Here is a 16,152-nt window from a genome sequence, read left to right as displayed (position 1 = left end):
TTTAGTAAACTTGCACCAGTCTTGTTTTCCAGAAACTCTAATCTTTTTCTTGCAAAAGCGTGTTGGTAAAAGCCGCCGATGATCAATTAGTTTTCCTCAGTTTAGTCAGCTGTAAGCAAACTTTGTAGGATTCAATAAATATACCAGAGACCAAAGCTGTAAAAGTTGGTGTCATCTGGATGTCTGTTGCATCCAGCATTTGCTGTAACAAAGAGAAATTAAAGGTGCAAATACTTGCTTATAGCTGGAGTCGCGGTATTTCCTAATGGCGCCACGCAGGCTGACGATGGCAGTCGGACAAAAGTGGGTGGCAGCTGCAACACTTCAATGGCCACCCTGCGCCGGCGGTCTTCTCCGGTCACTGCACTTCCTCCCACCACGAGGCAGCGGAGGGACATCAACCCACTCTCCGTGCTGGAGGGTCGCTTCCCTGCAGCGAAGGTCAAGACCCTGACCCTGGTGAGCTCTTTGATACATACCAAAGTGTGACATTTGGGTGCATGCGCCATTCATTTCGGGAGTAGTGGGGAAAATGTGAATGTGTAACAGTGGGGTACAACAATTTCCACCCACGAGACCTATCTTAGCAGAGACAAGTGTGCCTTTTTGGGTTATTTTGACGGTTTCTAAGCGATTCTGCTGATTATCTAAATGTGGCGGTGTCTTATCTCCTGGTTCAACCAATAGTTTCTCACAATGATCAGCTAAGCTTAATAAAAGCATACCTTTCAGTGTAATATATTATTCATGTGTGTGTTTTCTGGTCATTTATTGTTTTTGTAAACTTTTTTTTTTTGCTTTGCCTTATAAATCGGGACTTGCAGAATTACAGACCGTGTTTACATGGCTGCAACAGAAGTGCAACAAACCAAGTTTCTGTTGCGATGATGTCATGTAAACGGCACAGTGCACTTTGAAGTTGCAGTGAACAGCGTCAACAGGCCTGAATGCGTTATCCCGCTGTTGGGCTAGTCGCTACGATGCGAAACGCAGCCGTAGTTGCAATATACTGCATTGGTGTTTCTATTGAAATTAAATTTCAAGACTGTGAGCTTTGTTTCACAGTTGTGAGAAATTAATCCCATTGTAAATCAAGGATGTCATTTGTGTTTTAACAGAGTAAGTTGCCTCTGGTTTCAGTGACCAAGTAATTTGCTCTCACATTCATTGATTTGATGCTTGTTGTGCCAAGTATTGACGAAACCGCAAGAGATCATGATTAATGTTAACAATCTGCGTCAACTTTTCTGGGTTAGCATTGCTATGTGTATTCTACCAATCTTGCTACCCATGTAAACACAGTAGTGAGAAAATTTTTGTTTCCCCTGTGATGCGATAGCAACATTTATGTGTGCTTTTCCTTTTTGCCAGGACTGTTCGGGTGCGGAGTGCGTTAGCTTCACTTGCCACATGGGCCCATTCGCTCAGAGGAACAAGGTGGCCAAGATAGAACTGAGCATGATTCTAAACGTCACCAAGATTATGGAGCAAGTGGTAAGGAAAGCGTGTCTTTTCACTTGCTTTTAATGTACATAGTTCAACAAAGGCATTTTGAGTTTTCCAGACACCCTTTTACGTCCCTATTATTAATCGATTAAGACACGCAGATGCCTTATAAACGATTTTGTTTCATTGCAATAAAACTGTTTTATCAAGCAAATTGTCATGTAGACAGGAAAGAGACCAGGTTCACATTCAAAATTAAGTTTATTGGAGCAAACCTGTGCTCTTCAGTGAACTGGCAGAAAGAACAAAATAAGAAAAAGCAGTCAAACAGAGTGACATGCACAGTCAAGAGTTGGCGAATTGACTGTTGCGTTGTTTGCTCTGCACGCATTTATCTCCAGAGCATGGTCCTTTTTGGCATCATCCAGTCATATTGAGATCAATGTCAATTAAGTAAGAATAGTCTAGGCGAGTGATAGCAGTTATAACCTTTTTCCTGTCAACGAGATAACCAGGCATGGCCTTATGCAAGAAGAAATAGACATTCTGCTTTCAGCACGAGAGAAGATAATTTTGGAACAAGGCAGTGGCAACAAAACAAAGACAAACCTGTTCACAAAGCCTTGTAAACTTGTCAGAACCATTAATGTGCTATCCATGGCAACTCCAGTTCTAAACAGTGCTGTAAATGGTTACTCTTTTGAAAAGCTGCATTTGATAATTCAGAGTCATAATTTTAATTGACTCCCTCATTCAACTCAACAGGGGATTCCGGACACAGTGGAAATCATCTCCGGTGGCTCCGTTACCATTTTGGACGACACTGAGTTCACCCACTATGTCAAGGAGCAACCCAAGCAGGCAACGGTACGTGAACTTACTGTGGCACCTTTGTGTTTAGCAGATGTTGGCCATGGCACACTTTGTGTCCAGTAGTCTAACACAAAGCTTCTTCTCTCATGGCATCAACTACTTCAAAATACCCCTACAACTTGTGGGTTGTGTCACACGCATACACTCCTTTTGTCGGAGTCAAAAACACTTATGCATAGCCTCAGTTGGTAACATGTCTCAAGATTATGCCAGCAGGTCACATGAAGCAGGTAACTCATAAGTTGTAGCACCACTTTATGAGCTCCATATCCACATCACTGTAGCAGCAGAAATAGTGTTGCATTTCATACTGTGCAATCCCATACAGTTTCTGTTATAGTGATTGGCAGCATCAAAACCCGATTGCTGGTTCTGGAATAACTTAAAGTGGCCACGCAGACAAAATACAAGTTTGTTTTATTCAAAAGATTTGGTGTTTTGTAGTGCCCCCAGTGCTTGTCCGGAAGCAAACGATGCTTTATTTACTGAGAAATTAATCGATTTAAGTTAGAATTTTGATTCTCCGCCAAATCGTGTGTTTTCGCAACGTCTGCAATGACATCACAAGAAACGCTCTGCAGCCGATTGCGAAGCCTCGTTTTACAGTTAGTGGACTTAGGTGGCACCACCATACTGCAAAGGGCCGCTTTCTGCCTTTGCTTTGTTTTTGACCGTATTTGTACATGGCTTGTTTTTGCTAAGGTAGAAAAGAATCGTTTTGTGAAACATGGTGTTCGTTCGACAAGTATGGTCACGTAAGACACCGTACCGTTGCTTACGCCAAATGGCCAGTGTTGTCTAAGACAACCCCAAAGCGCCGCAGTGCTGTTCAGCTGAAACAAGCATAGTGCACGCAGTACCAACAGCAGTACGCAGCGGTACTTCTATGCTTGTGTGTACTTTTGTAACTTCCACTGTTTACCCCACCATTCTTGCCTCTATGAAAAGAATGTGCCCTTAATTTAAGCGCAAATAGCTCGTTCAGCAAGTTTATAAGCCCTGCCTAATTTGCACTTGCTTTTGCCGGCCTCAGCCAATCGCAGAGCTGTTGCATATGACATCATAGGTGCTGTTGCGGGAAATGAGCTAGTGGGTTGCATGGCCATTCCCCTTTTTCTTAATTAAATAGCTTATTTGTGCGGAGTTTAGGTTAAAAGTGGTGTCAGTATGATTCTAGTGAGACAATCTTTCGAATGAATTAAACTTGTGTATTGTCTGCATGGCTCTTTTAAAACAATTGTCAAGATGAACTTTGCATTTCATACGTCTAGGCATGAAATGCTCCAAAGAGTTTTCACCCAGCCACCACCAAGCCCGGCAACTAGATACAATCTTATCTGTGTGTTATTCCTCTTCTCCTGCAGATTGTGACCTCGCTAGTCAAGGAAGGTCCTCCCGCACCGTATGCCCTTCCCTGGTGGGCCTACCTCCTCATCGTGCTGGGGGGACTGCTGCTACTTCTGGTCATCATCCTTGTACTTTACAAGGTATGTGTGCCCGTAAAACATTGCTACTCACTTTGGCACCTGCTGATTCAGTGGGGAAAGAAGAGCAGTGATACGTGCTCCTTGTCTCTTAGCACTGACGTTATTCTGAGTTAATAATGCCGATGATAATTGTTATCTAGATGTCAAGGGTTTAAGCAGTAATAAATGCCAGGGCATGATCTCTTAATAAGTCACTCGTGCATGAAAATACAGAAGTGCTTAACAGCGTAAAAAAAAGGAAAAGTAGAAGCCTCTTTTATTTTTCAGTTTCTATTATTCTTGCGTGTTTATGACTCTGTCACATTATGGATTCATGGTGTTGGGTCTTTGTTATGGCAGGGGGCCAAGCCAGCAATTTTTCAGTTTGTTGTCTTATGACAAACAACTTAATTTTTACCCCAAGGCATCAGCTCCTGCACGTTTTGCAGGTGATATGTGGTTCTACATTAAAACGATTATACCCTTTTGCAGTATTCTACGATTGGTTGCAAAAAACCCCTCATAGTCTCACCTCACAGCAGTGACTTTCAAAAGCGTTTAGCAGTAGCTTAATTCAACAAAAAATGAAGGAAGCTCACACTTAGCGTACAAGGCTTGGAAGGTAGTGAAGTTGTGCGCAACCTTCGCAACTATCACGACGGTTTAAGTCCACAATTGCAACCGATTTGCTTCATCTTCACTGCCGCAACTACCTTTACTTCCTCATTGTTGCTACAAGTGATAATCATTGAACATCACCCCGGAGGAATGTACGCTATGATGTGTCTTTCTCGTTCCGAGCAAGTGTTATTATGATTGCGGTGACCACTGGAGTCTTTCTTGTTCCGAGCAAGTGTTACCACGATTGCGGTGTAGCTGGAATGTTTTTTTGGCCAATCTTGGCCAATCTCCTCAAGTGGATATGCTTCCCTTGACAAAAGTGCGCCAGGGACGCTGGGCGGTTGCCGCGAGGCACGCGCACACGAGTGCTCGGCATTTTCTTAGTCTTCTTAACTGCCGGGTGGTCGCAGCAGTTGTGGCCAATCTCCCTTAGTGGGTGTGCTTGGCTTGACAAACATGCATGGCAGCCGTCGCGAGGCACGCACACACGAGCGTTAGGCATTTTCTTGGTTTGTTAACTGCCTGGCGGTCACCGCGAGTCCCATGCTCACGTGCGCGTGTTCGGCAATTGGTATTTTTAACTGCGGACACAAAAAATTACGATTTGCTAAACAGCTTCGCTGTCAAAAGCATAGCTGAATAGATGGAGGTGGGCCGCACTTTTTAACGTTTCCTTCCAATCTACGCCTTGCAGTGTGGCTTCTTCAGGAGAAAGGAGAAAGAGGAATTGGAGCGCTCCAAGCGAGAGTCTTTGGCCGCCAGCAGTGCGCCCCACTCGCCCACCACAGAGGCCCTGCCCAGCATTCCGACGGACGACCCCGAGGTCCGAACAAGCCTTCTACGTCCAGAAGAGGGCAACAGTGCGTGAGACGGACGTCCAGGTCTGCCGTTCTCACAGGGATGCTCACGCGTTGCATCTGCGCTAGTCACATTGTAGAAAAACCTCGCCAGCATCGTGTGCAAGACACTTACGTCTGCCGTCTTGACTTGCCTGCCAACTGACTGCCCACCCTTCTGGTACAATCTTTCCCTCTACGGTGATAGCACGGTGCCTTCTTTGGCACAAAGTGCCCAGTTGTTTGTATACCAACGGGGAATGTACTGCTCACAGTCGTGACTTAACCTTGTTATCACCAGGAACCTCCAGTTATATTTCACCTTATTAGGACTTTGGTTAGAAAACAAAAACGACATATGACTCATGGGAAAACCGAACTTGGCTTGTTTAAATTGAGGAATTAATGAAATTCAGTTTTATTGAAGTGAATTTTAGATCTAGAAGCCAGCAAGGGGATAAACAAACTTACAAGACATTCCAAAGGGTTAGTGGTTTATGTGGCGGTCGGGCATTCGGCTTACTCTGATAGCTATATACGGGCACAGGTGAAAATCTAATAGTGCTGATGTCTTGCAGAAGCAGCCTCTCTTTAGCTATGCAAGTGCTTTTTGGTAGAAAGTGCCTGTCGATTGCAAAATAGCAGCTCATAGCTCTGTGCCACGTTGCCCACACTTAAAATTGCTTGCAATGCAGTATTGCACCATGAAAACAGTGTTCTTCCAGTTTGCCGCTTGTACATTTCTCAGGAAAGGTCTATTCCGAATGCTATAGTACTACTAAGCGTTTAAAGGGTCATGAAGAAAAGATGCAAGTTTGGTTTTATTAAAAAGGCTGCTCTGTCCCGATCACCAATTTTATCGCAAGCTTCGAATAAGTAATCGAAATATTAAACAAAACAGCTCTTTCAAATTGAACAAGGTTGTACTTTGCCTTCACGGCCCCTTTAAGTGATGAACAACCGGGCAATAGGAATAGGCAGGGAAAGCATGAAGACTCTGCTCAGCGTCCTCGTATATTTATTGGGTTTGTTGCATGCATGCTGCCAAGCGCTGCACGACGTGATGTGGTGCATTTGTAATACCAAGCTGTGACAGCGCAATGCTGAGTGCTTTGTAGCAGGGCTGTAGCGTACTGCTGTATTATGTCTATTACTACAATGTGAATGTATATGGCTGTTGCAGTCTTTTGCCACTTGAGGGTACTTGTACCAATATTGACAATGTCATGAGCTCTGTTCTCACTGTTTTAACGGGTTTCTATACAATATGTTTGAACCGCGGCGGCGACAACATTGTGGCAGTTTTGGTTGTGTACCCCATTGGATCAAAGCAGTTTTTAACGGTGTTTGAAAGTTGAGAGTAGGTTTGCTTTTTTTAAGTAGGCACAGCTGGTATGGCCTGTCTGCAAGTTGTGAAAGCAAAAGAGGGCTCTCAAGAGTAACTCCAGGTTTGTGCCAAGAGCAGACACTTCGGTACTCTCATTATGCAAATTTTTTTAGTGAGCTGGCTGTGGACGCTCTCTTACCAATATAGCACACTGAACTGCTTTCAAACGGGGTAGTGAGAGGGGGTTTGAGCCCCAGCACTGTTTTTACCCCAGAATGCCTTTGATGTGAAAGTATTAAGTGGGCCATTGAGCGAAAAAGCCGGTGTCGCTGTCTGTAACGGTGAAATGGCTCCTAGACCTCGTGTCTTAAGCGTTCCATAGCACCAAGCACTCCATACTTCGTTCACACCGGCACACTGTGTATGAAGGGAGCAGGAGAACGCAGCCAAATGAGTAAACAAATAGGCAGAGAAATCCACCATCATTGTCGGCTCTCCCAATACGAGGCGGCTGGAACGAGCTGTGGTGCAACGTGTAAGAAAGCGATGGAAGCCACTCGAAAGTGTAAGGTAGAAGCGGATCACCAAGCAAATTGTGCCATGTGGCTAGAGGACAAAGCTCTTCGAGAATGCGGGGCGAAAGCAAGGCGTCTCCGGCATTCAATCGGACAATAATGCTTTAACATTCAGGATGCCTAACTAAAAGTGCTTAGTTGTCCTGGGACTATTTTTTTTTGTGGCTGGCTTCACATTTCAGGTTGGTTGGGAAAAAGTGTCGCTTGGAAAAGCACCCTCCCACCTCACGAGATCACTGTTTAGGCTAGTGTGTTTAGGTTAGAGTGAAAGCACTGTGCTTGTTTAGATCTAATATGCCCTTGACCATATTTTTGTGCTATAAGTGGAGGGGTGAAAATGTCTACCTTGCAGTGGCTGCCTCTATAGGTGAAAAGTGGTCTTTATTGGAATGCAGCATAGCCAGGCAAGACCAAGCTCGAAAATTTTGTAACTTGCTTTTTGTCGATGTACTATAGTGTGCTTTATGACTGTAACAAGGTTGTGCAAGGTTGTTTACTGGTATTAGTGGTGATGTGATGATCTCCTGTGATCTCTGATTAACGTGGCTTATGCCGCAACGGTGCCTTACCGGAAGATTTTTCCAATGTGCATTGGCAGCACTAGCCCTGAAAAGAAAAAAAAAAGTAACCCTAGACAAATATACAGGAGCCATATTGTGCAAATGTTGTGAAAGTAATCTATCTGTGCTGCACTCTATCCTTGCTAACCATCACAGCCGTTGGTACAACGAACAGTGTCTAAATAGAATGGTTCATCAAAACAGGGGCTCAAATATCTCAGCCCTTGTTTTGCGGGAAACGCGCAACTCCATTCTTGCTTTTTTGTAAAAGCCGAAATGTGGAAGAAAACTTCACTGTACAATTTCAAAGCTTTAGTATATGTTCCAGTATTTTTGCTTGGAACAAAATTTAAAGCTGCAACAAGAAAAGTGTTCTTTGTTAATGTGTAGTAGCTTTGTTCAGGGATGTTGCTTGTAAATAGTTCTAATAGTTCTAAAGGTTGCTGTAGTAGGTGGTGTGTTGTTTTCGAGGTGTGGGTGGTTTCGTTACACGTGCTTTTAGTAGTGCTAAGTTCCTGCAGACAGGCATCACACTTTGATTTTGTAGAGGTTTACCTGGCGTATACAGTTTAACCTCGATGTAACGAACTTCAATGTAACGAAACCCTCGATGTAACGAACCACGGAATTTTTTGTAACTTCAAGTGTATGCACACCATGTATTTTCACCCTCTGTGTAACGAAGTCCCGTTTGCCGGAATTTCAATGTAACGAAGTTTCATGGAGAACGAGGCACGATATTTAAGTTGGAGAAGTAGATTTTGGGAGACGCAAGCGCCGAAATGGGGTCCCAATAAAACGCGAACGGCGACACGGGTCGCCCAATGCCGCGGATGCAGCCAGCCACGGAGTCTTGCCTACTAACTGCGTGGCGTGCATACACGGCTGGCGCAGTTTCTGTCGGAGCTTAATCGTCTACGGCTTAATCGGCATCAGCGTGAACCGCACGCAGCGTTTTCTCCCTGCAAAAACGCAAAACGCGCCCCGCAAGCCACAGGCGCGCTGACGCAGCCGCGGAGACCACCTGCGCGATGCGGGTAGCTCCAGCGACCGCTTCTAACCTCTCGCTGAAACGCAACTCGAGGGGCATATGAGAGGGGCGTGCGAGAAAAAAAGGTGATAACGTGGGCGGAATTTTCATTGTAAAACGTGACACGCGCCGCTTACGAAAGCGCCCATCAAATATCCTCCGCGGTGGTAAGCCTAAGCCACCGGCGTTGCCGCCGCCGCCGCCGCCGCAAGCCGCCGCTTTGCACTTCGTTCGAGTTCGCTCATGCTTGTTGGGTTTCGTCGTCCCAGCAGGCATTTGTGAATCTTTACGAGCCTTGCACGCGCGTTTTTTTTTTTTTTTTTTTTCACACCGGCGTCCGCGATTGCGTGCCGGCGGCGGGAAGTGACTCGCGCTGCGCCACGCTGCGCGCAGCAGTGGGAGGAGCCTGACCAGTTTCGCCAATGGGGAGGCGCGCACCCTATGGCGGGAACTTCGAAGCGCTCGGGGATGCCGGCTGGCTAGACGATAAGGCCGCCGCGAAGGATGTTTGATGGGCGCTCTCGTAGGCGGCGCGTATGAAGTTTTACAGTGAAAATTTCGCCCACGTTATCCGCTTTTTTTTTTCGCATACCCCTCTCGTTTGCCCCTCGAGTTGCGTTTCAGCGAGCGGTTAGAATCGGTCGCTGGAGCTACCCGCATCGCGCGGGTGGTCTCCGCGGCTGCGTCAGCGCGCCTGTGGCTTCCGGGGCGCGTTTTTTCGGGAAGAAAACGCTCCATGCGGATCACGCTGATGCCCGCGTAGACGATTAAGCACCGATAGAAACAGAAACAGTGCGCCGGCCGTGTATGCGCGCCACGTTTTCTTTCTTTTTTTTTTTTTTTCAGGAAACGCTTCACGGGATGAACACTTCATTATAACCGCGAATTTCAATGTAGCGAAATTTCAATGTAACGAAGTAAATTACGAATTTTACCGACTTCGTTACATCGAGGTTTAACTGTAATTGCCTGGCAAATTGTTTCGTGCGTTTTCTACGCTGAATTCAGTGTCCACGTGTCAAAGTTTGTCGTGTGCTTTTAGAAAAAAGTAAAGATCGTCATGTTAACAGACTTGGGATAAAAGGATGAAATATCTTTACATTTGGTAATACAACAGTACTTGCAAAGCAGGCACAGTGTGTAGGATTTTCCAATGGGAGTTTCAGTTTTTAGCTTTTGGTCACAGTACTTGATGTCGAAGACATTTTCAGGCACCTCATCTAAAGCATTGGCCAGAAGATATGCAGGGATCATGTCTGGCTTTTATATCATTATTACTGCACCTTCACGTGTGGCTGGCATGTGGCCTTGCTCATTCTTCTCGTAGCTTATCAGTCACCCTTATTTTTCGCACATTGCATGTTATCGTGACGAGCACATACCTCTGTAAAGTGCAAGCTATCAGCAAAAATAGTAATCTGAAGACTAATCTGTATAGTAATAGTAATCTGAAGAGAGCAATAGGCAGTTAAAGTGGAGCTAAAGTGTTCTGGAGTTAAAGTGCTCAAAATAAACTTTTTTAACCAACAAAATAGATTCTACAGCTCTTGAGAAATAATGATCTGTGTAATCGCAAGAAAAATTTATTGAAAAGCCAAGTCGAGTAATCTGCAGTGTGGTAAAGTAATTTTTTTGCTCCCTGCCTGTAACATTTACCTGTCGGGCTAGCAGTCTTTCCATGGCTTTTTTTTTAGCAGTTGTGTTTGCTTTTTATTGTGCAGTAATCAATGATTAGATGTTTCTGCATGCAATACTTTCTACTGGGTAGATTCTGTTTTTGAGCAGATAGTTGGGAAGGGAAATATGGCCAATAATCATTAATTCAATCGTTTCATTGCCATAAGCTTTTCTCAGATTTTGCGAGGTTGTAAAAAATCTGAACTTAGTTATACTTACACCTTATGTGAGTTGAAAATGCAAATACTTACATAAAAAGATCCTTTGCATGTGCTCAGCAGTGCTAAGCCTTTCTTGTACGTTTATTTACTACATGGCCTGTAGCTAATCCTGGTAACCTTGACCAGTTATTTTTGTGGATTGTAATTCTCCTTGTCAATCACTACCATTTTGTCCTTCACTGGGTGGTTTTATACTTTCCTTGGAGTAACTTATCGAAGCTTTAGGAAGCAAGACATTAGGCTGGATTTAGCTGCAGTCAACAGTGAAAAACGGTTTTAATTAATCCAGCTAAAAAGAAACGCTGCTGCATTCTTGACATTTTTTTTCGTCTGGTGCAAGCACCTTGCATTGCTTATTCACTGCCTGTGAATGTTTATTAGAGTCTTGGAATGTGTTTTTTTAAGACTTTAGAGCCGTGCCTTGCATCGTAGCTTGCTTGCTGGACCCAAGCAGAGCCACAGGGCGTTCCGTTGTAGCCACTGTCGTTGCAGCGTAACCTGGAGGCTTCGAAAGCCAAGCAGTTTATATAGTCATAAGCGTTCGAAATTCGTGAACCGCTGGCGCTTGTCATACATCTCCCCGTTTAGTGCTAAGAAAACTGTAGGTACATTTGAGGCAAAATATACATAATTAACCGGAACGCTCGTTGGGTTGGTTTTTATGATCGTAAGCAAAAAAAAGTGGCAGTGCAACGCCGGCACGTGTGGGAGAAAAAGGAAGCACAAAAAGAACAGAACTCTCGCTGGCGCAGTTTCAGGGAGGAGGCGCGCGAGCACTGCGAAGGCAGGAAATTTGAAATGCGTTGGGTGGTGACAGTGGGCGGATAACGGTGCAACAGTCCATTATGGCAAATCACTGCTCTGCACTTGTGACAGCTTTCACATTGAATGGAACAGCTTCAGTTTTTTCTCTTGGCAGAGATGTTGCAGAATTGAATGAAATGTGGCTGATGAACGCCATATTGTGTTACAATGACAGCATTGTTCTCTGACCAAAATGTTGAAATTAGCTTGAATTACCTGGAAGTCCGAATCATCGCCCTAGTTGTGGTTATTGCGAGTCAACGCTTAAGGGGTATGGACGCTAACGCAACTCTGTGGTGTGATATGCCTTCTGAGGTCGTGAGAAGGTGTTTATAATTGTAATATGCTCGGACACATGCCAGTTTGTTATGTTTCGTGCTATTTTTGTTTCTGTCTTTGGTAGGACACCCCTCCGCATACGTGGATGCCTGCATTTTAAGACTGCCATTTGTAGTATGCCTTTGCGAAGCCAGTTGAATCGATGATCAATTCAGCATTACTTTAGTGGATATATATTTACCTCGTAGGTGTGTTGCTGCAAGGTCGTACGACTTAATATTCACGCATCGTGTGATCGGGGGAGATGTACAGGGTGATTGTTTGTTATTTATGACAGATCATATGATTGTCAAAGAGTATTTCTTATATCTGTTTCTCATCACAAATAGATCACACTCGCTCATTTACTGCCAAAGCATGCGGCTTCATAGTTTGGTGTTGAGTGAAGATGTCTTTTTTTTCCTATGTTCAGCATCATTCGCGGGGCTTTTGTTTTTTTCGTGTGAGAATAGCGCGGTTATATGTCTCTATGATGCCATTTTATTCACATGTTCACATTGTCTTTGTAGAAACAGAATCACAAAGCCAAAATAAATAACTTTACTGTTTTCTTAATTGCATGGCTGATGACTTGCTGTTTTTTTCGAAAAAAAAAATTGTGTCTCATTTCAGGGCCACTCTTAAGTGCAAAAGCAAACAAGACGTGCTCGCCATTTGGAACATGGTGTCAAAAGTGAAGGCAGCAAGCATCACCGGTTCATCGATGCCATCGTTGCTCCAAACACAACTACATAGGGAATGTGGCTTGGAAGGGGATTGGCTGAGGATTTTCTCTGCTACCTGCTAACAGTAATAGGCGCAAAGAATGTGGGTGCTCACAAGCTTGATAACATCAGCTCTTCTTTACACACAGAGACTGCTTGAATATGTGCTAGCGCTTTACTGCAAGCAACAAAGTCTCATGCGTCATTCTTAACAAATATCTTTAGCAGCATATGTAGCAATGTACGGTTAAAAAAATGACAGGCCTGCTAAGCAAACAAGAATGCTAGCTGAACAGATGCATGTAGTGTATGATTGCAAGGAAGAATTTCCTCTTATTATCAAACAAATCACAGCAGACTAGACAGCATAATCAAACAGAGCGAACTGTTTCCAGCAAACTACCATGCTCACCAGCAGTCAGTCACAATCGATTCTCAAGTTCCCCATTGGTAACACCCTCCAAGGCCCATTGTCTGCTGCTACTTGTGAGAACGAAGCATACTCATACTTCCACCCTGATGTCAACCACGCAGGAGAGGCCTTTTTGGCTTCTCCTGCGTTGTAATCAAGTTATCAAACAATGATCAGAAAACGAGGGTATAATAGATAAAACCAGTTCAAAATAAGCTAACATGATTTAAACTAATTTAAATAACAGGAATAGTCAGGTTTTTTTCATTAATAACAGGAATTTGTTAAATTCCCTCTCGAAATTGGTTTCAAATGCCAGGTTTTCTCCTGTAAAGCATACTTTTTAGCATGCTGCGGCGTGTGACACGAAGACAACTTATGGCCAGTCTGTCTCATTCAATTAATTGAGCTTAAATTCGGTTCAACACAAGAGAGGGTGCCACCGCCTCAGCAAGCGCACGATTGCTCCTCCCACCGGCGCCCAATGAACGCGTGCCTTGTGGCAAGATAGAGACTTGCGATCTTTGAATACATTATACACTGCATGTTTCGCCCCTCCCCAGGTCTCGCGTTAGTCGAGGTGGCCCGGTATTTTATTTAGGTGCGGAGCACCTTAGGACCGCACAATGTCCGTCCGCGTCCATGCCCGTAGGATTTACAATCGCAAAAAATCACACAGGCACCGGCAGGATTCGAGCCTGTGTCTGGTAGACCAGACAGAGTTAGTGTCAGTCGTCTTGCTAAGTTGCACATTGGGCTACGACCGCGAGTTAGCACCCGAGAGTCAAACGACTTACTCCCTCGCCTGTAACGGTGCGGAGTACCTAAGGACCTCCCAATGTCCGTCCGCGTCCATCTGAGCGCACACCACCATCAAGCGAAAATCAAGCGAAATTCGATTTGAGCCGTGAGTTGCAGTTTCATTTAGGGAATAATCAAGGTGCAACTGACGGCTCAAATCGAATGACGGTCGGGGCGCAAATCGGATATCACTCGAGGCGCAACTTGGATGTCAATTCGAGTCCCCGTACTCCGCACCCTCGCCATCATCCACGGAGTGGAGATGCTGACATTTTTCATCTGCATTTGTGCCGCCTTGGACAGGAGCGCACGCTAAACCATGAACTTGCCCTGCACTCGTGTGCGACGGCGATTGAACGGTACAGTTCAGGTGCCGCAAGCTGCACTATGAGATGAATGGCGAAATCCTGTACCACAGCTGAACTAGTTCATGCGGTGCAGGTGAATCGAACGTACCCCACTACATCCACGTGCGCGCTCGCACACAGGAAAAAAAAATATCTTTAACGTGCGGCCAACAAGTTCGAACCCAGATCCACATTGAAATGATGCCATTTAATGACGGCCCTCCTATACGACGGATCTGAAAATCAGGTACAGAGCTTCAACAGCTAGACCTCTTCTAGCTAGCTACCAACACGAGCAAGTGTAAAGAATTGTAGTCAGCAAGAACCGTGCTAGCCTGCATTTTGCTTGTAATGGTTGTTTTATGCTCTTGGTGTTCTTCTTTAATTGTTGTTTTTATATCGCGATCTTGCAAGTGGAGGGATCTAGACAAATCCAGAAGCATGGTTTTTGAGAACTAGTAGACCGCATAGATTATAAGCAGGACCAGGGCCGTACCCAGATGGGGGGTTTGGGGGTTCGAACCCCACCCGAAATTTTTCCAGGCAGCACGTAAACAATACTTACTGTTGCTTTCAGCAAAACTACCCCCTTCCCAAAATTCATACCCCCCCGAAAAAAATTTCTGGGTACGGCCCTGAGCAGGACCATAGCGAACATTTGTTAACGGCCAACTGCACTGCAAATGTCGACGCCCGAAAACCCTAATTCTGTTCAGGCTGCTTAAAAGAAAGCAATACACAAAATACAACAGCTGAAACAAACGCGTGCAAAGTGCAAAGACTAACGAAACTCGCCGATTTGGCAACTGAAATTGAGAGGAGCGCGGCCATAACGGCCAAGCCGAAGTGACGTTTGTGCGATCCGCCGGCAGGTGCAGCATCGTCTGCTACTGAGCTAGGTATTTTAAATATCATAAGTATATGAGTCAAGTCCAAGTTGGTTTGGTGGTACGTACTGTACGTTCTAAATAAACTTGGCCGAGGTGAAGTTTCAGTGCAGTTGGGCTTAAAAGGAACTGGAACTGGAAGATTACCCCTGCAGTCAAATGTGCAGAGCTTCAGCTATTTTCTAGATTCTCCAGTTGGCCTTGTGGGGGCGTCCCTAGCTTCGTACATCAACAATAATGTCAGGTCGATAAAAGTGGAGCCCCCCTCCTTACTTAGGAGACCAACATAGAGTACATCAACTCAACGGACCTTCGCTACTGCCACAGGCAGGAGGCATCGTGAAGACACATGGTGTGGCTATTTAATCGTAGGGAAGAACATGCAGTGTTAGATTTCTTTTGGTAATGGTTGCTTTATGCTCTCGATGCTCCCTCCCTGCCCCCCAACGCTGTACCTAAAACATTCTTGCCAGGGAAACCATCAACACAGTAAAACGTTGCGAATATAAATTTGCATTTGATTATAGTATTAGTATATAAAATTTTGCACGCTACTAGTAAATATTCAATACAGATATGGCCGCTTGCCTTCGGCGTCGCAGGCCCGATCTTCTACCGGTTCTGTTCGCGGCGCTGTTCTTCGTACGCTTCGTTCTCCCCTTGCTCCCTCATACCAGGCGCGTACGCATCCCCGCAAGCGGCGCTTAGTCACACTCACGATAGAGTGTACTGCTAGTACACTCTACTCACGCTGCGAAAGAATCAACTTCCTTTTCCTCTTTCTCCTTCACACCTGGCGCATGCGCACTCCCTGCAGGCTGCGCATCGTCACACTCACGATAAAGTGTACTCCTAGTACACTCTACTCACACTGCATGTAAAAGAATCATACCTTCCCTATCCTCACAGCTGGCGTGTGCGCACTTCCCGCAGGCTGCGCTTCGTCACACTCACAATAGAGTGTACTTCTAATTCACTCAACTCACGCTGCAAAATAGTCATACTTCCCCTTACTTTTGCTCCTTCACAACTGGCACGTGCTCACTCCCGGCAGGCTTCGCTTCATCCCACTCACGCTAAAGTGTACTTCTAGTACACTCTACTCACGCTGCATGCAAAAGAATCATACCTTCCATTTCCTCTTGCCCCTCACAGCTGAAGTGTGCACACTCCCCGCAGGCTGCGCTTCGTCACACCCACGAAAGTGTACTTCTAGTACACTCTAC

At 45.1% G+C, this 16,152-nt stretch overlaps 1 protein-coding gene across 2 annotated transcripts in view; it reads left to right on the top strand.

The window, feature by feature from the left end:
* LOC144169810 (integrin alpha-9-like) overlaps positions 1-12,330 on the top strand; it is a 91,764-nt gene extending 79,434 nt beyond the window's left edge. For both annotated transcript variants that reach the window (XM_077699169.1, XM_077699170.1), the window contains 5 exons: positions 280-459; positions 1,372-1,494; positions 2,212-2,313; positions 3,684-3,806; positions 5,101-12,330. In XM_077699169.1, coding sequence (XP_077555295.1) covers positions 280-459; positions 1,372-1,494; positions 2,212-2,313; positions 3,684-3,806; positions 5,101-5,274 — 702 coding nt within the window. In that variant the 3' untranslated portion in view covers positions 5,275-12,330. The remainder of the gene's footprint in view (positions 1-279; positions 460-1,371; positions 1,495-2,211; positions 2,314-3,683; positions 3,807-5,100) is intronic.
* The last annotated feature ends 3,822 nt before the right edge of the window (positions 12,331-16,152 follow it).

Source organism: Haemaphysalis longicornis, unplaced genomic scaffold (assembly GCF_048455015.1).
Source record: "Haemaphysalis longicornis isolate Haplotype H1 unplaced genomic scaffold, Haemaphysalis longicornis Haplotype H1 scaffold_2, whole genome shotgun sequence".
Taxonomy (NCBI): Eukaryota; Metazoa; Arthropoda; class Arachnida; order Ixodida; family Ixodidae; genus Haemaphysalis; species Haemaphysalis longicornis.
This window is presented reverse-complemented; position numbering and strand designations above follow the sequence as displayed.